Source organism: Trachypithecus francoisi, unplaced genomic scaffold, assembly GCF_009764315.1.
Source record: "Trachypithecus francoisi isolate TF-2019V2 unplaced genomic scaffold, Tfra_2.0 Lachesis_group4, whole genome shotgun sequence".
Lineage (NCBI taxonomy): Eukaryota > Metazoa > Chordata > Mammalia > Primates > Cercopithecidae > Trachypithecus > Trachypithecus francoisi.
Window position 1 is genome coordinate 150,353,934 of NW_022681469.1, and position 21,950 is coordinate 150,375,883.

The window sequence follows — 21,950 nt, forward strand, 5'->3', positions numbered from 1 at the left end:
TCCCACTGCCTTCTGGTGTGTAAACTTTCTTCTGAGAAGTCTGCTGTTAGTCTAATGTGATTTCCTTTATAGGTAATTTGAAAATTCTCTCTTGCTTCTTTCAGAGTATTTTCCTTCAAGTTGACTTTGGATAGTCTGGTAAAGTTCATCTTGCAAAATATTTCCAGGTATTCTTTGAGCTTGTTGCATCTGGATATGTACCCCTCTAGCAAGGCCAAGAGAATTTTCCTGATTATTCCCTCAAATATGTTTCCAATCTTTTTACCTTTTCCTCTTCTCTCTCAGGAATGCCTACAAGTCATAAGTTTGGTTGCTTTACATAATTTTCTATTTCTTGAACCCTTGATTATTTAAATTTTCTTTATTTTTTTGTCTGTGTTAGTTCAAAAAACCTGTTTTGTTTTTTGAAAAGATAAGAAAATTAAAATAGTGCTAGGCCAGGCATGGTGGCTGACGCCTGTAATCCTAGCACTTTCAGAGGCCAAGACAGATGGACTACCTGAGCTCAGGAGTTCGAGACCAGCCTGGGCAAGATGGTGAAATCCCGTCTCTACTAAAATACAAGAAGTCAGCTGTGCTTGGTGGCAGGTGCCTGTAATCTCAGCTACTTAGGAGGCTGAGGCCTGAGAATTGCTTGAACCTGGGAGGCAGAGGTTGCAGTGAGCCAAGATCATGACACTGCACCCCAGCCTGGACAACAAAGCAAAACTCTGTCAAAAAAAAAAAAAAAAAGAAAGAAAAGAAAAGAATAAAAAAGAAAAGAAAGAGAACATTGATATGGTGCTAGCTAGATTAACCAAGAAAAAAGAAGATTCAAGTAAGCACAAGCACAATCAGAAGTGATAAAAGTGACATTACAACTGATACCACAGAAAATAAAAGATCATCAGAGACTAATATGAATATCTCTATGCATACAAACTAGAAAACCTAGATAAAATGGTTAAATTCGTCCCTCCCTGCTCAGATGTGGCTCAAGCTGGAGACGCAGAGAGCCGAAGATGCCACAGACCTTCAACCCGGAGCAGCTTGGAGGCAGTGAATAATAGCTCTTCAAGTCTGCAATAAAAAATGGCCTCTTCCAGAGAATTGTTTGAACCCAGGAGGCGGAGGTTACAGTGAGCCGAGATAGTGCCACTGTGCTCCAGTTTGGCCGACAGAACGGGACTCCATCTCAAAAAAAAAAAAAAAGGCCTCTTCATAGCTTAAATTACAAAAGTAAACTAAAAGACGTACACGTTTTTGGCCGGGTGTGGTGGCTCACACCTGTAATCCCAGCACTTTGGGAGGCTGAGGCAGGTGGATCACAAGGACAGGAGATCGTGACCATCCTGGCTAACATGGTGAAACCCCGTCTCTACTGAAAATACAAAAAATTAGCCGGGCGCATAGTGGCAGGCGCCTGTAGTCCCAGCTACTCGGGAGGCTGAGGCAGGAGAATAGCATGAACCTGGGAGGCGGAGCTTGCAGTGAGCGAAGATCGTGCCACTGCACTCCAGCCTGGGCGACAGAGCAAGACTCCGTCTCAGAAAAAAAAAAAAAAAAAAAAAAAAGACTTACATGTTTTTTAATTACCCTACTCATTCCTTACATGTAGGCTCAATCTTTTCAGTATTTGTTTTACTGGTTCAGCAAAAGGCAGGAAAAACAACTTTGTGGTAATCAGAATGTTATCCAACTGTATATTGTTTTTTGGGTTTTTTGTGTGTGTGTGTGTGTTTTGTTTTGTTTTTGAGATGGTGTCTTGTCTGTCGCCCAGGCTGGAGTGCAGTGGCATGATCCCAGCTCACTGCAAGCTCCCTCTCCCGGGTTCACACCATTCTTCTGCCTCAGCCTCAGGAATAGCTGGGACTGGAGGCACCCGCCACCACGCCTGGCTAATTTTTTGTATTTTTAGTAGAGACAGAGTTTCACCATGCTGGCCAGGATGGTTTCGACCTCCTGACCTTGTGATCCACCTGCCTCGGCCTCCCAAAGTGCTGGGATTACAGGTGTCAGCAACCACACCTGGCCCCAACTGTATATTGTTTACCTTATTGTAAATACTGGTGAACTGTGGTCAATAATAGTTTTACATTCCTTTAAAAAAAAAAAAGAAAGAAAGAAAAGAAAATGGGTAAATTCCTGGAAACATACAACCTCCTAAGACTAAACCAGGAAAAAATAGATCTCCTAAATAGACCAGTAACAAGTAATGAAATCGACTCAGTAATAAAATAATTTCAAACAAAGAAAAACAAGAACAGATAGGTTTACAGCCAAATTTTGCCAGAAGTACAACAAAGAGCTGGTACCAATCTTACTGAAACTATTCCAAAAATTTATGGAATTTTTGGATTGGAAGAATCAATATCATTACAAAGACCACACTAACTAAAGCAATCTACAGATTCAACACAATTCCTATCAAATTACCAATATCATTTTTTCACAGAATTAGAAAAAACGATCCTAAATATCATATGGAACCAAAAAAGCATCCAAATAGCCAAAGTACTTGTAAGCAAAAAGAACTAAGTCAGAGGCATCATGTGTCTGATTTCAAATTATACTATGATGCTATACTCAATAAAACAGCATAGCATTGGTACAAAAACAGACAGATCGATTAATGGAATGGAATAGAGGGTCCATTGCTAGGAATGATACAGCTAAAAAAAGGGAGAAAAAAAATTGTGAAAGAAAAGAGAATAAAGAACCAGTAATAAAACCACATGCCTACAACAAAGTGATCTTCAACAAAGTTGGCAAAAATAAACAATGAGGAAAGGGCATTCTATTCAATAAATGGTGCTGGGAAAATTGACTACCCATTGGCAAAAGAATGATACTGAATTCCCACCTCTCATCATATACAAACTTTAACTCAAGATGCATTAATGACTTAAATGAAAGACCAGAAGCTATAAAAATTCTAGAAGAAAATTTAGGAAAAACTCTTCTAGATATTGGCCTAGGCAAATAATTCATAACTTAGACCTGAAAAGCAAATGCAGCAAAACCAAATATACACAAATGGGACTTAAACAGCACAGCAAAAGAAATAATCAACAGAGTAAACAGACAACCTACATAATAGGAACAAAATATTTGCAAACTTTGCATCTGACAAAGGACTAATATACAGAATCTACAAAGAACACAAACAACTCAACAACAGCAAAGAATAAACAACCCCATTAAAAAGACCACAAAGGATATGAACAGACATTTCTCAAAAGAAGATATACAAGTGCCACCAAACATATGAAAAATTGCTCAACATCACCAATCATCAGAGAAATGCAAATTAAAACCACAATAAAGGCCGGGCGCAGTGGCTTACACCTGTAATCCCAGCACTTTGGGAGGCCAAGGCGGGTGGATCACCTGAGGCCAGGAGTTTGAGACCACATTGACCAATATGGTTAAACCCCATCTCTACTAAAAATACAAAAATTAGCTGGGCATGGTGGCAGGCACCTGTAATCCCAGCTACTCAGGAAGCTGAGGCAGGAGAATCTCTTGAACCCAGGAGGCAGAGGTTGCAGTGAGCCAAGATCACGCCACTGAACTCCAACCTGAGTGACAGAGCGAGACTCCATCTCAAAAAAACACAATCACACACACACACAATAAGATTATCATCTTACAGCCAGGCGTGGTGGGTAACGCCTGTAATCCTAGCACTTTGGGAGGCTGAGGTGGGTGGATCACCTGAGGTCGGGAGTTCGAGACCAGACTGACCTACATGGAGAAACCCCATCTCTACTAAAAATACAAAATTAGCTGGGCTTGGTGGCGCATACCTGTAATCCCAGCTTCTTGGGAAGCTGAGGCAGGAGAATTGCCTGAATCTGGGAGGCGGAGGTTGCAGTGAGCCGAGATCCTGCCATTGCACTCCAGCCTGGGCAACAAGAGCAAAACTCCGTCTCAAAAAAAAAAAAAAAAAAGATATCGTCTTACATAGAATGGCTCTTACTACAAACACAACAGATGTTGGTGTGGATGCAGAGAATAATGAATACTTATACACTGTTGGTGGGACCGTAACAACCTCTATGAAAAACAATATAGAGATTTCTCATAGCACTAAAAATAGTGCTACCATTCAACTCAGTGATTATACTACTGGGCATCTACCTGAAAGAAAAGAAATAATTATATTAAAAAGTCACTTTCACTCAATGTGTATTATATTCCTACTCACAATAGTAAAGTCATGGAATTAACCTAAATGTCCATTAACAGTGGACTGGATTTTTTAAAATGTAGTATATATACACCCTGGAATACTATGAAGCCAAAAAAAATGAAATCATGCTCTGTGCAGTAACATGGATGAAGCTAGGGGCTGTTATCCTAAGTGAAATCACTCAGAAATAGAAAATCAAATACCACATGTTCTCATAAGCAGGAGCTAAACAATGAGTACACAAGGACATAAAGATGGAAACAACAGATAGTGGGACTCCAAAAGGTAGAGATTGGGAAGAGGCTGATGGTCAAAAATTATCTACTGGTAGTGGGATGTGATCACGCCACTGCACACTAGCCGGGGCAACAGAGCAAGACCATGTCTCAAAAAAAAAAAAAAATGATCTGTTAGGTATAATGTTTACTATTTCAGGATAAGTACACTAGAAGCCAAACCTCACCATTATGCAATATATCTATTTGACAAATATGCACTTATACCCTCTGAATCTAAAATAAAAAAAGAAGGAAGTTTATAGTAGTAAACACCTACATCTTTTTTAAAAAAAGATCTCGCCTTTGTGGTGGCTCACACCTACAATCCCAGCACTTTGGGAGACTGAGGCAGGCAGATTGCCCAAGGTCAGGAGTTTGAGAACAACCTGGCTAACATGGTGAAACCCCATCTCTACAAAAAATACAAAAAAATTAGCCAGGTGTGGTGGCACACGCCTATAGTCCCAGCTAGTCGGGAGGCTGAGGGAGGAGAATCACTTGAACCTGGTAGGCGGAGGTTGCAGTGAACTGAGATTGCACCACTGCACTCCAGCCTGAGCGACAGAGGGAGACTCTGTCTCAAAATTAAAAAAAAAAAAAAAAGATTTCAAATAAACAACCTAACTTTACACCCCCCCAAAAAAAAAAAAAAGGCAGAAGGAAAGAAATAACAAAGATTAGAGCATAAATAAATGAAATAGAGAATAAAAAAATTTTAATCAGCCAGGCACAGTGGCTCACACCTGTAATCTCAGCAGATCACTTGAGGCAAGGAATTGGAGACCAGCCTGGCCAACATGGTGAAACCCTGTCTATACTGAAAACATAAAAATTAGCCAGTCATGGTGGCACACTCCTGTAATCCCAGCTACTCAGGAGGCTGAGGCAGGAGAATCGCTTGAACCCAGGAGATGGAGGTTACAGCGAGTTGAGATCGTGCCACTGCACTCCAGCCTGGGCAACAGAGTGAGACTCTTGTCTCAAAAAAGAAAACAACAACAAAAAAAGTAATCAATGAAGCTAAGAGTTGATTTGGGAAAAAAAAAATCAAAATCAAAGCCCTTACCTAGACTAAGAACAAAAAGAGAGACTATGTTAATAAAATAAGAAATGAAAAAGAAGACATTACAACTTATTACAAAGGTTTATTTCTTACAGAAATAAACAGAATTATACTGGACTATTATGAACAATTATACAGCAACCAATTTGACAACTTAGAAGAAATGGTGAAATGACTAGAAACATATAACCTACCAAGACTGAATGGAGAATAAATAGCTTAAAGAGACCAATAACAAATAGAGAAACTAAAGAAGTAATTTTTCAAAACTCCAAAATATAGCCTAGGACCAGATTACTTCATGGGTAAATTCTACCAAACTTTCAAAGAAATTTTAATATAAAACAACCTCTAATTCTTTGAAAAAATAGAAAAAAGAGGTAACACCTTCAGAGTCATCTTATGAGGCAGCATCCCCTTGATATCAAAGCAAGAAAATATACTTCCAAGAAGAAAATTATAGGCCAATATCCTTGAGGAACACAGTGTTTGAATTAAATCTAAATAAATCTGCTTACAAAGAATCAATACTCAGCAGAAGCTTTTCAAACTAAAAAAAATTTAAAACTTCTCACACTGGATTCTGGATAAACACTCATTTATAGCCTCTTTGTCAGATATTGTTACTGAAACTTACATTAATTGAGGAGTTTGCTTGAGCAGCAGTTTCTTCATCTGCTGGGAGCTGATATATCTGGATGCCATTGCTAATCAATTCACTCATTATCTTACTCTTAAACATCCGTAAATCATTTTTAGAAATTGTGTCTGCTTTGGCAATCAGTGGTACAATGTTCACCTATTAAGAAAGAAGACAAACAAAATCTCAGCATCAAGGATTCATCGTTCATCCTATAGTTTTTATAGTAAAGCTTCACAATCTCTGACAACAAATTGTATAACTAGATAATCACTGGCTATACTTACCTTTCTTAAAAATTATTTTCCAAAATTATCAATACTTTTGAAGATTCATCTTTTATCCAAATTCAGGTTGAAAAGTCTCAATCTTGTTTCTCTTCTAAAAATCCCTTACACCTCTACACATATGGAGTTAGTAAAATATAAATAGTAGGACAATGTAAATTAATTTATTTTCAATTTTACTTCTTATTAAGCTGAGTGATAAAAGACAAATTGAAAGAACTTTCATCAAAATTGTGGAAGGGATTTTGTCTTTCTACTTTTTACATCACTTTTTCCATCAATCTTAATTAATGTCCCATTTTCACACACTCTTGCCCCACCTAGATGTGTTTGCAGATAGATTTGCTTTTGTTTTTCAAAGACCACATAAAAAGAATATAGATATTTTTGGTTACCATATTCTTTTTTATTTTTTTTGAGATGGAGTCTTGCTCTGTCACCCAGGCTGGAGTACAATGGTGCAATCTAGGCTCACTGCAACCTCTGCCTCCCAGGTTCAATCAAGTCTCCTGCCTCAGCCTCCTGAGTAGTTAGGATTATAGGCGCACACCATCACGCCTGACCGATTTTTGTATTTTTAGTAGAGACAGGGTTTCACCATGTTGGCCAGGCTGATCTCGAACTCCTGACCTCAAGTGACACACTCACCTAAGCCTCCCAAAGTACTGGGATTACAGGTGTGAGCCACCACACGTGGCCTGGTTACCATATTCTAAAGGCCGTGTGTGTGTGTGTGTGTGTGTGTGTGTGTATAAGAACACCTTGCAAACAAATATGTTCATTTTTCTTTTGTAAAAAGACGTTATTTTCACATTGGAAGTTAAATATTTGCATATTTGAGGTTGAATTTTTACCTACAAAGTTTTTTCCTAGTGCTTCAATATGATGATTCCTGTCTTTTGCATTTGCACTTAAATAACTAAACTTTTTAGGAAATAACAATATACAAAATTATAAAATGTTTTATCACTTTAAAATATCTTATTAAATTATAGCTCCACAAAATCAATATCTGTAATATAGTAGAAATACATGAATATAAATTTTAGGCAGACTGCTTTTGTTTTAGATGGCTCAAAGCACATTTTTTTAAGATGTGGACAGGTTGGGCATCGTGGCTCATGCCTGTAATCCCAGCACTTTGGGAGGCCAAGGATGGCAGATCACCTGGGGCCGGGAGTTCAAGACCAACCTGACCAACATGGAGAAACCCCGTCTCTACTAAAAATACAAAATTAGCTGGGCATGGTGGCTCATGTCTGTAATCCCAGCTACTCGGGAGGCTGAGGCAGGAGAATCACTTGAACCCAGGAGGCAGAGGTTGCAGTGAGCCAAGATCGCACCATTGCACTCCAGCCTGGGCAACAAGAGCAAAACTCCCTCTCAACAACAACAACAACAACAACAAAAGTGTGTATTCCTGACTATTGAATGTACTAATAATTAAAAACTTGAAGCAGCTCTTAATTTAACTAGAAATCTAACTTATTTCAACTACTTAATGACATCTGAGATTAAGTACAAAGTCTCTTTTCAGTTTGAACAATACATAGTAAAAGTTGAGACTCCTCGGATAAAGGGAACCCAACTTAGAACTTTTTCTTCAACTAAATAAAGTTGAAGACAGCATGTTTTGTTAGGGCTGAGTGCAGAAAAGAATCTGATAATGTAACAATTTCCGTTATATGTATATTGGCCTTCTATTTTTAAAAAAGAGGATATACTTTTAACTTTTTTTTTTTTTGGAGAGAGAGAGAGGGGCCCTGTCTGCAATGCGGTGGCATGATCACGGCTCACTGCAGCCTCAACCTCCCGGCTGAAGCGATCCTCCCACCTCAGCCTCCTGAGAACTAGAACTACAGGCACATACTGCCATGCCTGGCTATTTTTTTGTATTTTTTGTAGAGACAAGGTCTCACTATGTTGTTCAAGCTGGTCTTGAACTTCCAGGCTCAGGCAATCCTGCCTCTTCAGCCTCCCAAAGTGCTGGGATTACAGGGGTGAGCCACCATGTCTGGCCCTTCTAAATTTTTTATGAAAAATAATTTTATACTTATGGAACAGTTGCATGAATATTACAGAGAAAGAAATTGAGGCATCATAATTTTCCCAAAGCCACACAGTGAGCAAGTAATAGGATCAGGTTTGTGAAAGCAGGTAGCTTGAACCCACTGCCCATGCTTTTTTTTTTTTTTTTTTTTTAATTTTATTTTGAGATGGAGTTTCAGTCTTGTTGCCCAGGTTGGAGTGCAATGGCGCCATCCCGGCTCACTGCAGCCTCTACCTGAGGGTTCAAGCAGTTATCCTGCCTCAGCCTCCCAAGTAGCTGGGATTACAGGCATATGTCACCACGTCCAGCTAATTTTGTATTTTTTAGTAGAGACGGGGTTTCACCGTGTTGGTCAGGCTGTTCTCAAACTCCTGACCTCAGGTGATCTGCCCGCCTCGGCCTCCCAAAGTGTTGGAATTACAGGCATGAGGCATGGCTCCTGGTCCACTCCATGCTTTTAATCACAGGAAGCGCTAGACATTTTTTCCAAGGTCACAGACACCTAGCAAGTGATAAAGCAAATATTCAAAAGCTGCTTCCACTGACGAGTCCTGTGACCTTTATATATACAAAAATTAAAATTCCTTCTGTACAGATAAATCTACATTGCATGTTATGGGTTTCATAAACATTCAATGGACTGATTTTCTGTACAATAAAACTAAACTACAAAAAACTGCTGAATAATTAGAAAAATTAATCAAATGAACAGAGTCTCATATCGATTTTGAGATTTTGCTGAAGCCATGGGGCTTAAGCAGCCTATTGAAAGGAAGTCCTCAGGTGTCCCAGGTGTTTGCTGGAAAGAATTATGCTTTTCTTAGCTGTTTCTATATAATAAGCAGTAGCTGCCTGCAGGCTCTTATATTCTGAATCCTCTGATACAATCTGTAACCAGGATCACAAAAGCTTTCTGTTTCACACCGTCGGTGGTACTAGTCAAACATCAGTGGGATTATTTTATAGTATCATATAGTACATTTTATTTTTAAAATACAGGCATTCCCCTTTTTCCACAGTTTCTTTTTCTTCCTTCTTTTCCTTTCCTTCTTCTTTTTTCCTTCCTTCCTTTTCTTCCTTCCCTCCCTCCCTCTCTCCCTTCCTTCCTTCCTTTCTCTCTCTCTCCTTCTCTCTCTCTCTCTCTTTTCTTTCAACAGGGACTTGCTCTATTGCCCAGGCTGGAATTGCAGTGACATGATCTTGGCTCACAGCAGCCTCGAACTCCTGGGCTCCAGTGATCCCACAGGTCCAAACCACCATGCCTGGCTAATTTTTGTATTTTTTTGTAGAGATGGGGTCTCACTACATTGCCCAGGCTGGTCTTGAACTCCTAAGCTCAAGTGATCCTCCTGCCTTTGCCTCCCAAAGTGCTGAGATTACAGGCATGAGCCACAGAGCCCAGCCCAGTTGCACTTTCCACAATTTCCCATAATCAACAGCAATCCAAAAATATTAAATGAAAAATTCTAGAAATACACAATGTACAAGTTTTAAATTGCATGCCATTCTAAATACTGTGACGGAATGTCATGTTGACCCACTCCATCTCACCCTGGATATGAATTATCTCACTGTTCACCTCATTTTATCTCAATGTGTGGGCATTGTATTATCTCACATTGTCATAAGAAGAATGAGCACAGTATAATAAGATATTCTGAGGCCAGGCACAGTGGCTCACACTTGTAATCCCAGCACTCTGGGAGGCCGAGGCAGGTGGATCACCTGAGGTCAGGAGTTTGAGACCAGCCTGCCCAACATGGTGAAACCTCATCTCTACTAAAAGTACAAAAAATTAGCCGGGCGTGGTAGCAGGCGCCTGTAATCCCAGCTACTCAGGAGGCTGAGGCAGGAGAATCACTTGAACCCAAGAGGCAGAGGTTGCAATGAGCTGAGATCGCGTCACTGCACTCCAGTCTGGGCAACAAGAGCAAAACTCTGTCTCGGGGGGGAAAAAAAAGGATATTTTGAGAGACACAGACAACATTCACATAACTTTTAGTACAGTGTATTGTTATAATTGTTCTATTTTATTATTCGTAACTATTGTTAACTCCAGTCTGCATCTAAGAAACTAACAATAGTAACTAATAATAAAAGAGAACTGCATCTCATTTATAAATAAAACTTTACCATAGGTATGTATGCATAGAAAAAAACGTAGTATATATTGGGCTCTGTACCATGCATGCTTTCAGGCATCTACTGGGGATCTTGGAATTTACCCCCAAGGGTGCTACTCTATAGGCAAATGGCCATGATCTGGGAGGTAAGTCAAGATTGAAATCTATCAAATGTGAATTGTCTCCCCCAGCAACCAAAAAATTTATATGTTGATGCCCTAACCCCCAGTACCTCAGAATGTGACCTTAACTGAGATAAAGCCTTCAAAGAGGTGATTAAAAAGTGAGACTAGGTCGGGGATGATGGCTTACTCCTGTAATCCCAGCACTTTGGGAGGTCGAGGTGGGCAGATCACCTGAGATTAGGAGTTCAAGACCATCCTGGCCAACACGATGAAACCTCGTCTCTATTAAAAATACAAAAATTAGCTGGGTGTGGTGGTACACGCCTGTAATCCCAGCTACTCAGGAGGCTGAGGCAGGAGAATCACTTGAACCTGGGAGATGGAGGTTGCAGTGAGCCAAGATCACGCCATTGCACTCCAGCCTGGGCAAAAAAAAAAAAAGTGAGACTGTTACAGTGGGCCCAATCCAAACTGACTGGCACCCTTGTAAGAAGATAAAATGTGAGGCCGGGCACAGTGGCTCACGCCTGTAATCCCAACACTTTGGGAGGCCGAGGTGGGCAGATCACCTGAGGTCAGGAGTTCAAGACCAGCCTGGCCAACATGGTGAAACCCATCTCTGCTAAAAATACAAAAAACTGGCCGGGTGCGGTGGCTCACGCCTGAAATCCCACCACTTTGGGAGGCCTAGGCGGGTGAATTTACGAGGTCAGGAGATTGAGACCATCCTGGCTAACACAGTGAAACCCTGTCTCCACTAAAAATACAAAAAATTAGCCGGGCGTGGTGGCAGGCGCCTGTAGTCCCAGCTACTTGGGAGGCTGAGGCAGGACAATGGCGTGAACCCAGGAGGCAGAGCTTGCAGTGAGCCGAGATGGCACCACTGCACTCCAGCCTGGGTGACAGTGTGAGACTCTGTCTTAAAAAAAAAAAAAATTAACTGGATGTGGTGGTGGGCACCTGTAATTCAACTACTCAGGAGGCTAAGATAGGAGAACTGCTTGAACCCAGGAGGCGGAGGTTATAGTGAGCTGAGATCACGCCACTATACTCCAGCCTGGGCAATAAAAGCTAAACTTCGTCCAAAAAAAAAGATAAAATGTGTACACCCAGGAGACACCAGGAGAAACACCATGTGAGAACACAGAGATAAGGTGGTCATCTGCCAGACGAGGACAGAGATTTCAGAAGAAAGCACATCTTCTGACACGTTGATCTTGGACTTCCATCCTCCAAGACTGTGGGAAAATACATTTTCATTGTTTAAACTACCCAGTCTATGGCATTTTGCTATCCCAGCCCTAACACTCTAATGCAAATGCCTTAAATATTAACAGAAAAAAATAATTATGATATATATTATAAAATAACAGGTACAGTCATGCACCACATAATGGCATTTCAGTAAATGATGGGCCACATATATGATGGTGATCCTGTAATATTATAATACTATACCTTTGCTTTTTGTTGTTGTTGTTGTTGTTATTTACTATTTATTCATTTATTTATACATGTATTTATTTATTTATTTATTTACTGAGTCTTGCTCTGTCACCCAGGCTGGAGTGCAGTGGCTTAATCTCAGCTCACTGCGATCTCCGCCTCCCTGGTTCAAGCGATTCTCCCGCCTCGGCCTCGCGAGTAGCTGGGATTACAGGCCCCTGCTACAACACCCAACTAATTTTTTGTATTTTTAGTAGAGACAGGGTTTCGTCATGTTGGCCAGGCTGGTCTTGAACTCCTGACCTCAGGTAATCCGCCCACCTCAGCCTCCCAAAGTGCTGGCATTATAGGCGTGAGCCTCTGTGCCCAGCTATTTATAGATCTATTTATTTAATTTCTGGATTCAGGGGATATATGTGCAGGTTTGTTACTTAGATATATTGAATATTAGTGAGGTTTTGACCTCTAGTGTGCCCATCACCCAAATAGTGAGCATTGTACCCAATAGGTAATTTTTCAAATCTCAACCTCTTCCCACCCTTCCCCCTTATAAAGGGCCCAGTGTCTATTATTTGTCTAATACTGTACTTTTTTTATGTTTAGATACACAGACAAGGCCAGGCATGGTGGTTCGCACTTTGGGAGGCTGAGGCAGGCAGATCACTTGAGGTCAGGAGTTCAAGACCAGCTTGGCCAACATGGCAAGACTCCGTCTCTATTAAAAATACAAAAATTAGGCTGGGCACAGTGGCTCACGCCTGTAATCCCAACATTTTGAGAGGCTGAGGTGGGTGGATCACCTGAGGTCGGGAGTTCGAGACCAGCTTGACCAACATGGAGAAACCCCGTCTCTACTCAAAATGCAAAATTAGCTGGGCATGGTGGCGCATGCCTGTTATTTCAGCTACTTGGGAGGCTGAGGCAGGAGAATTGCTTGAACCCAGGAGGTGGAGGTTGCAGTGAGCCCAGATCACACCATTGCACTCCAGCCTGGGTGACAAGAATGAAACTCCATCAAAAAAAAAAAAAAAATTAGCCAGGCATGGTGGCACAGGCCTGTCAGGCCTGTAGTCCCAGCTACTTGGGAGTCTGAGGCCGGAGAATCACTTGAACCCGGGAGGCGGAGGTTGCAGTGAGCCGAGATGGTGCCACTGCACTCCAGCCTTGGAGAGAGTAAGACTCCGTCTCAAAATAAAATGAAATAAAATAGATACACAGATACTTACCATGGTATTATAATTCTACAGTATTCCGTACAGTACCATGCTGTCCAGGTTTGTAGCCTAGGAGCAGTAAGCCATACCATCAAAGACTATCGTCTAGGTGTGTAGTAGACTAGATCATCTAGGCATGTGTAGGTACACTCTATGATGTTTGCATAATGATGAAATCACCTAAAGATAGGTAACTACACTTGCATGCATGTGCCTTCAAGATGTGTTATTATCTCGAAATTAATATTACATGGTGAAAGGTTGGGACCAGGAACAATGACTCACGCCTATAATCCCAACACTCTGGGAGGGCGAGGTGGGTAGATCACTTAAGCCAGAAGTTCAAGTTCAGCCTGAGCAACATAGTGAAACCCCGTCTCTACAAAAAATACAAAAATTAGCCGATCTTGGTAGCACATTCCTGTAGTCCCAGTTACTCAGATGGCTAAGGTGGGAAGATTGCTTGAGTCCAGGAGGTTGAGGCTGCAGTGAGCTATGATGACACCACTGCACTCTAGCCTGAGTGACAAAGCAAGACCCTGTCTCAAATACAAAAAAAAAAAAGAAAGAAAAAGAAAAAGAAAAAGAAAAGAAAGCTTGGTGGATTTACCAAACATACCTTACTGTCAAGGTTCTTCATTGTTAATAGATCAAGAGACTTCAGGGAATGTCCTGTAGGTGAAATGAAGTAAAGACACACATGGATGCGAGAATCATGGTACTCAAACAAGGAACGTTTAATCTTCAGTTCTTCTTGAAGATAGGCCTCAAATTGGGCATCTATGTAGTCAACTATTGGTTGGTAGCTAAAAAAATAATTTATACATTTAGCATAACAGACTTATAAAATCTAATGCCTGCTTTTTGACGACTTAATGAACAGTTAACATGTATGTAAGCAGTTTGCTATAGTGATTTTAAAAAGTTCATAACATGTCCATACAAAGATATTAATTCCAAACCAATAATTAGGTTCATGCTTTACTCTATGATTATGTAAAATGTAAATATAGAGGAAAGCTGGGTGCATCCGACAGGGGACTAGTATCCAGAATATAAAAAGAATGCAAGCAACTAAACAGCAGTAACAAGAAGAACAAATAATCCCATTAAAAAAGTGGGAAAAGGACATGAATAGACATTTTTCAGAACACCAAAATACAAAGTAAAACCACAATGAGATATCATCTTACCTCAGTCAGAAAGGCTATTGTTAAAAAGATAAAAAATGGCTGGGCACGGTGGCCCACGCCTATAATCCCAGCACTTTGGGAGGCCAAGGCAGGTGGATCATGAGGTTAGGAGTTCAAGACCATCCTGGCTAACATGGTGAAACCTCGTCTCTGCTAAAAATACAAAAATTATCCAGGCCTGGTGGTGGGCGCCTGTAGTCCCAGGTACTTGGGAAGCTGAGGCAGGAGAATGGTGAGGACCCAGGAGACTGAGCTTGCAGTGAGCTGAGATTGTGTTACTGCACTCTAGCCTGGGCGACAGAGCAAGACTCTGTCTCAAAAAAAAAAAGATAAAAAATAACAGGCCAAGTAGAATGGCTCATGTCTGTAATCCCAGCACTTTGGAAGGCCAAGGTAGGAGGATCACTTGAGGCCAGGAGTTTGACACCAGCCTGGGCAACATAGCAAGACCCCATCTATACAAACAATTTTTGAAATTAACCAGGCATGGTGGCATGTGCCTGTAGTCCCAGTTACTCAAGAGGCTGAGGTGGAAGGACCACTTGAGCCTGGGAGGTCGAAGCTGCAGTGAGCTGAGCTTGTGCCACTGCACTCCAGCCTAGGTGATGGAATGAAAAACTGTCTCAAAAAATAATAATAATAATTAATAAATAATATAATTTGGCAAGGATACAGAGAAATGGGAACCCTTAGACACTGTTGGTGGGAATATAATTAGTACAACCTCTACGGAAAATTTGTACAAATAAAGTTAAATAAAGAAATAAGGAAATAAGCTAAAACTAATAGAAGCTGTATTTAAAATTTTTTGCTATAACTGGTTAAATAAAAATCTTGTAAGAAAATCAATTACATACAAAAATATTAATCTTGTAAGAAAAGAACATTACTTAGGAAAACAATAAAATCTGGACGAAAGGGTATTACTTACACAAATTAGTCTATGGCAAAGGAAGTCGAATTTTTTGAAATAAGAAAATCTTTTTTAATTTAAATAAGAAAACACTAACCTGGCTTCTTTGTCTATTTGATCACCATACCCCACTGTCTCCACAACAGTCAATTTCAACTGAACATTGCTTTCCTGAAGTTCATATGTCTGTATTTGAAGTCCAACATTTGAGTAAAAATGTGAGGATTTGTTGTCTTTCAAGTTAGTATTAAACAATGTGTCAATCAGTGTTGATTTTCCAATTCCAGTTTCCCCTGTAATAGGCATAGATTCACTGTCATAGGGGTATAAAGGGGCTGAGAAGCAACACTTTGAATTCCTACAGTAGTTTTTTAAAATCTTAGAACGTTGAACTCATAGAAATAGAGAGTAGAATACCGGTTACCAGAGGCTGCGGGAGCAGGGAGAAAGGAAAGGTGGAGTTGTTGGTCAAAGGGTACAAAGTTTCTTTTTTTTTTTTAACTTTTATTTTAGGTTCAGGGGTACACGTGCAGGTTTGTTATATAGGTAAGCACATGTCACGAGGGTTTGTTGTACAGATTATTTCATCACCCAGGTACTAAGCATGGTACCCAATAGTTATTTTATCTGATCCTCTCCCTCCTCCAAACCTCCACCCTTAAGTAGACACTAGTGTCTGTTATTCCCCTTTTTGTGCCCACGTGTTCTCATCATTTCGCTCCCACTTATAAGTGAGAACATGGCACATATTCTCAGCCATAAAAAAGAAAGAGATATGTCCTTTGCAGTAGCATGGATGGAGCTGGAGGCCATCATCCTTAGCATACCAACAGAGCTCATTGCAGCACTATTCACAGTAGCAAAGACATGGAATCAACTCAAATGCCCATCAATGATAGACTGGATAAAGAAAATGTGGTACATATACACCATGGAATACTACACAGCTATGAAAAAGAATGAGATCATGTCCTTTGCAGGAACATGGATGGAGCTAGAGGCCATCATCTTTAGCAAACTAACAGTTTCAAACAGAGAGGAGAAAGAAGTTTTGAGATCTACTGGACAGCAGAGTGACTATAGTCAATGTATTATATATTTCAAAATAATCAAGAGAGTTAATTTCAAATGTCTCATCATAAAAAAAGATAGGTAAACCGGGTAATAGATATGTTAATTCACTTGATTGAATCATTCCACATTGTAAACATTTATCAAAACCTCACATTGTATCCATACATGTAAATAACTATGATTTTTCAATTAAGAATAACATTAATTTTAAAAATAAATAAAGGGTTTCAAATACTTCAAAGACTGGGATGGCCTTGAAAGTATACATGCTAGACCTGGTTCTCTCACTCATTAACATGATGGAGAAAGAAAGTACATACTAAGCTACATCAGACTTTTAAGAGCACAGGAATGTCCCAATTTTTAACAATCATTACAGGTCCAGTGTGGTGTTTATGCCTGTAATCCCAGCACTTTGGGAAGCTGAGGTGGGTGGATTGCTTGAGCCCAGGCAGCTGAGGCTACAGTGAGCCACAATCACACCACTGCACTTCAGCCTGGGCAACAGAGTGAGAACCTGTCTCAAAAAATAAAAGGATTACATAATATGGCTAAGATGAGAATCACTGTAAACATGAAGATATATTTGAATTAATAGCATCAATGTTACACTGCTTAAGATAAGTTGAAGTGAACATTGGGAAAAATGAAGGAATAGTTCAAATGAGGTGTCTGACACTTACCCACACAGAGAATATTAAAAGTGAATCCTTGTCGGATAGATCTGTTCACCAACTGATTGGGCAAACATTCAAAACCAAAATGTCCAATCGTAGTTAAACAACGAATATTATTTTCTTTTTGCTTAAATAAAACAAAAATTTAGAGTTTTGTGTTAGAAAATGAAGTCATTTGAAAGGAAAATTATTATAGTACATCAAAGAAGTTAGAATTGATTATCATTTGATTATCATACCTCAGACAAGATGCAAACATATTAGGTAAATTTGTGAATATAGAAGTGTGTGTTCAAACACATAGATTTGGCTATTTTTTTTTTTTTTTTTTTTTTTTTTTTTGAGGCGGAGTCTCACTCTGTCGCCTGGACTGGAGTGCAGTGGCCAGATCTCAGCTCACTGCAAGCTCCGCCTCCTGGGTTTCCGCCATTCTCCTGCCTCAGCCTCCCAAGTAGCTGGGACTACAGGCGCCCGCCACCTCGCCCGGCTAGTTTTTGTATTTTTAGTAGAGACGGGGTTTCACCGTATTAGCCAGGATGGTCTCGATCTCCTGACCTCGTGATCCGCCCGTCTCGGCCTCCCAAAGTGCTATAAATAAAGTGAATCTATCTCTCAGCACACTCAAAGAGGCTCTGTTTCTAAATTTTAAAAGAAATAGGGGACAGGTACAGTGGCTCATGCCTGTAATCCCAGCACTTTGGGAGGCCAAGGCAGGAGGATCACGAGGTCAGTAGTTCAAGACCAGCCTAGCCAACATTGTGAAACCCAATCTCTACTAAAAATACAAAATTAGCCACGCATGGTGGTACATGCTTGTAATCCCAGCTACTCGGGAGGCTGAGGCAGGAGAATCACTTCAACCCAAGAGGCGGAGGTTGCAGTGAGGCACGAGCATACCACTGCATTCCAGCCTGGGTGAAAGAGTGAAACTCTGTCTCAATAAACAAATAAATAAATAAATAAAATAGGGAATTAAGGAAATACTACAAGAAACTCTAATGAATTACTCTAATATAATAAATTCTTTCTTCCATAAGAAAAAAGAAAAAAACTTTAACATCCTTCATTCTGCTGCAGTGTGTTAATATAGTGAGAAAATCCCACACGTTAATCCAGATGCTTCTCAACTTATGATGAGGCTATGTCCCAAGAAACCCCTCCTAAATTGAACATATTGTAAGTCAAAACACCATTTAATACACGTAACAAAGCTGAACATTATAGCTCAGCCTTGTCTGCCTTAAACACGCTCAGAACACTTACATTAGCCTACAATTGGGCAAAATCAATTAACGCAAAGCTTATGTTATAATAAAGTATTGAATATCTCATGTAATTTATTAAATAAAGTGAAAAACGGCACTATCATAGAGTCAACAATTTAAGTTGAATGATTGTAAGCTGGAGATCCTCTACATATGTGAGGAAACCAAAATCAATCTGAAATTTTTAAAAAATCAAATGATGTATACTTCAAATTTGTTATATACCCTCTGAGGACTCGTGTTATATCAAAGAAATCTACTACTAATAACCCCATTCCAGAAAATTAGAAACCCATCAGTATTATACACAAAGTTACCAACCGATCTTTTTTTGTTTTGTTTTGTTTTGTTTTTGAGACGGAGTCTCACCCTGTCGCCTGGGCTGGAGTGCAGTGGCCGGATCTCAGCTCACTGCAAGCTCCGCCTCCCGGGTTCACGCCATTCTCCTGCCTCAGCCTCCCGAGTAGCTAGGACTACAGGTGCCCGCCACCTCGCCCGGCTAGTTTTTTTTTTTTTTGTATTTTTTAGTAGAGACAGGGTTTCACCGTGTGAGCCAGGATGGTCTCGATCTCCTGACCTCGTGATTCGCCCGTCTCGGCCTCCCAAAGTGCTGGGATTACAGGCTTGAGCCACCGCGCCCGGCCTTTTTTTTTTTTTTTTTTGAGACGGAGTCTCGCTCTGTCGCCCAGGCTGGAGTCCAGTGGCGCGATCTCGGTTCACTGCAAGCTCCGCCTCCCGGGTTCACGCCATTCTCCTGCCTCAGCCTCCCGAGTAGCTGGGACTACAGGCGCCCGCCATCTCGCCCGGCTAGTTTTTTTATTTTATTTTATTTTTTAGTAGAGACGGGGTTTCACTGTGTTAGCCAGGATGGTCTCGATTTCCTGACCTCGTGATCCGCCCATCTCGGCCTCCCAAAGTGCTGGGATTACAGGCTTAAGCCACCGCGCCCAGCCCAATCGATCATTTTTAAAGGTTAAAAGATAATTCACTTTTTATTTCTAAGCACTTTTATTTTAAAAATGGGAATTATACAACCCCCTCCACACCTAAAAACACATTAAATACCACTTTGCAATGACAGCTCAGCATACTTCACAGTTCTTAACACTATTTTATGAGGAATACAAAATGCCTTTTTATCTAAATTAACAAGCTTTAAAATATTTTAGTATATGTGAGAATAAAGGAATTATAAATCAGTAGGAAAGATGTTAAGGTAGAAGCATCAACAATTAGCTCAGTAGATATTGTCTACATTTATTTTGTACCTTTATAAAACAAGAATATGCTAACCGGCCTGGGAGGCAGAGGTTGCAGTAAGCTGAGATCTCGACTCACTGCAACCTCCATCACCCGGGCTCAAGCAATTCTCCAGCCTCCCGAAAAGCTGGGACTATAAGCATGCGTGACCATGCCCAGCCAATCTTTGTATTTTTTGTAGAGAAGAGGTTTCACCACGTTGGCCAGGCTGGTCTTGAACTCCTGACCTTAGGGGATCCACCTGCCTGGGCCTTCCAAAGTGCTGGGATTACAGGTGTGATCCACTGCACCTGGCTAATTTTTGTATTTTCGGTAGAGACGGGGTCACACCATGTTGCTCGGGTTGGTCTTGAACTCCTGAGCTCAAACAATCCTCCTGCCTTAGCCTCCAAAGGGCTGGGATTACAGGTGTGAGCCACTGGGCCCAATCTACTAACAGAGATTTTAAAACAGCTATTATAAACGTGCAGAGACATAAAGGAAAGTGTGCATACACAATGAGTAAAAAGACAAAAATCCCAGGAGAAAAACAAAAATTATAAAATTAAGATAAAAGCAGAAAGCATGGCCGGGCGCATTGGCTCATGCCTGAAATCCCAGCATTTTGAGAGGCCGAGGCAAGTGGATCACTTGAGGTTAGGAGTTCGAGACCAGCCTGGCCAACATAGTGAAACCCTGTCTCTACTAAATATACAAAAATGAGCTGGGCATGGTGGTGGGAGCCTGTAATCCCAACTACTCGGGAGGCTGAGGCAGGCGAATCCCTTGAGCCAGGGAGGCAGAGGTTGCAGTGAACTGAAATTGGACCACTGTACTCCAGCCTGGGTGACAGAGGGAGATTACATCTCAAAAATAAATAAATAAAAGCAGAAAGCAAAGAAACAGGAAATAGGTCTTAGAGAAAATTAAATAAGCAAAAATTTGCTGTTTTGAAAAGATTGATAAGATTGATAAACACCTAGCTGGACTAATAAAAACACCCAAAACAGCCGGGCACAGTGGCTCCCGCCTGTAATCCCAGCACTTTGGGAGGCCGAGGTAGGGAGATCACCTGAGGTCAGGAGTTCAAGACCAGCATGACCAACATAGAAAAACCCCCTCTCTACTAAAAATACAAAAATTAACTGGGCATGGTGGCATGAGCCAGTAATACCAGCTACTCGGGAGGCTGAGGTGGGAGAATCGCTTGAACCCAGGAGGCAGAGGTTGTGGTGAGCCGAGATCACACCACTGTACTCCAGTCTGGGCAACAGAGCAAGACTCCATCTCAAAAAACAAAAATCAAACAAAAAAACACCCAAAACACAAATTGCTCATAGCAGAAACGAGAGAACATTACTATAGACCACACAGATAACAAAATTATAATAGACTACTATAAACACATTTATGAACACATTTTGCCAATAAATTTGAAATAACTCTTTTGCCAACAAACTTGAAAATAAATAAATTTCATTGGAAAAAAATTATAAAAATGACACAATGGGAAATAGGAAATCTAAAGAGTCATATATCTATTGAAGAAATTATAGTCAAAAACCTTTCCACAAAGAAATCTTCAGGCCCTGGCCGGGCGCGGTAGCTCAAGCCTGTAATTCCAGCACTTTGGGAGGCCGAGGCGGGCGGCTCACGAGGTCAGGAGATCGAGACCATCCTGGCTAACACGGTGAAATCCCGTCTCTACTGAAAATACAAAAAAATTAGCCAAGCGTGGTGGCGGGCGCCTGTAGTCCCAGCTACTCAGGAGGCTGAGGCAGGAGAACGACATGAACCCGGGAGGTGGAGCTTGCAGTGAGCTGAGATCGCACCACTGCACTCCAGCCTGGGTGACAGAGCAAGACTCTGTCTCAAAAAAAAAAAAAAAAGAAACTACTATTGAATTCTATCAACAAGCAGTTAAAGAAAAATTCACACAAACTCTCTACAAAACAGAAGGGGGTGAATTTTTTCCAATGTATTTTATGAAACCAGATATAATGGCAATATAAACACCTGACAAGCCAGGCGCAGTGGCTCACGCCTGTATCCTAGCACTTTGCGAGGTCGAGGCGTGTGGATCACCTGAGGTCAGGAGTTCGAGACCAGCCTGACAAACATGGTGAAACCCCCCCATCTCTACTAAATACAAAAAATTAGCCAGGCATGGTGGCACGTGCCTGTAATCC

General features: G+C 40.8%; 1 protein-coding gene across 1 annotated transcript in view; it reads right to left on the bottom strand.

Annotated features, from left to right (window-relative positions):
- Positions 1-19,872, bottom strand: part of SEPTIN14 (septin 14) — a 59,004-nt gene extending 39,132 nt beyond the window's left edge. Inside the window, exons 1-5 of the mRNA XM_033192146.1 lie at positions 19,861-19,872; positions 17,264-17,384; positions 15,604-15,799; positions 14,020-14,206; positions 6,153-6,314 (exon numbers count right to left, since the gene is read on the bottom strand). Coding sequence (XP_033048037.1) covers positions 6,153-6,314; positions 14,020-14,206; positions 15,604-15,799; positions 17,264-17,384; positions 19,861-19,872 — 678 coding nt within the window. The remainder of the gene's footprint in view (positions 1-6,152; positions 6,315-14,019; positions 14,207-15,603; positions 15,800-17,263; positions 17,385-19,860) is intronic.
- Positions 19,873-21,950: the final 2,078 nt, after the last annotated feature.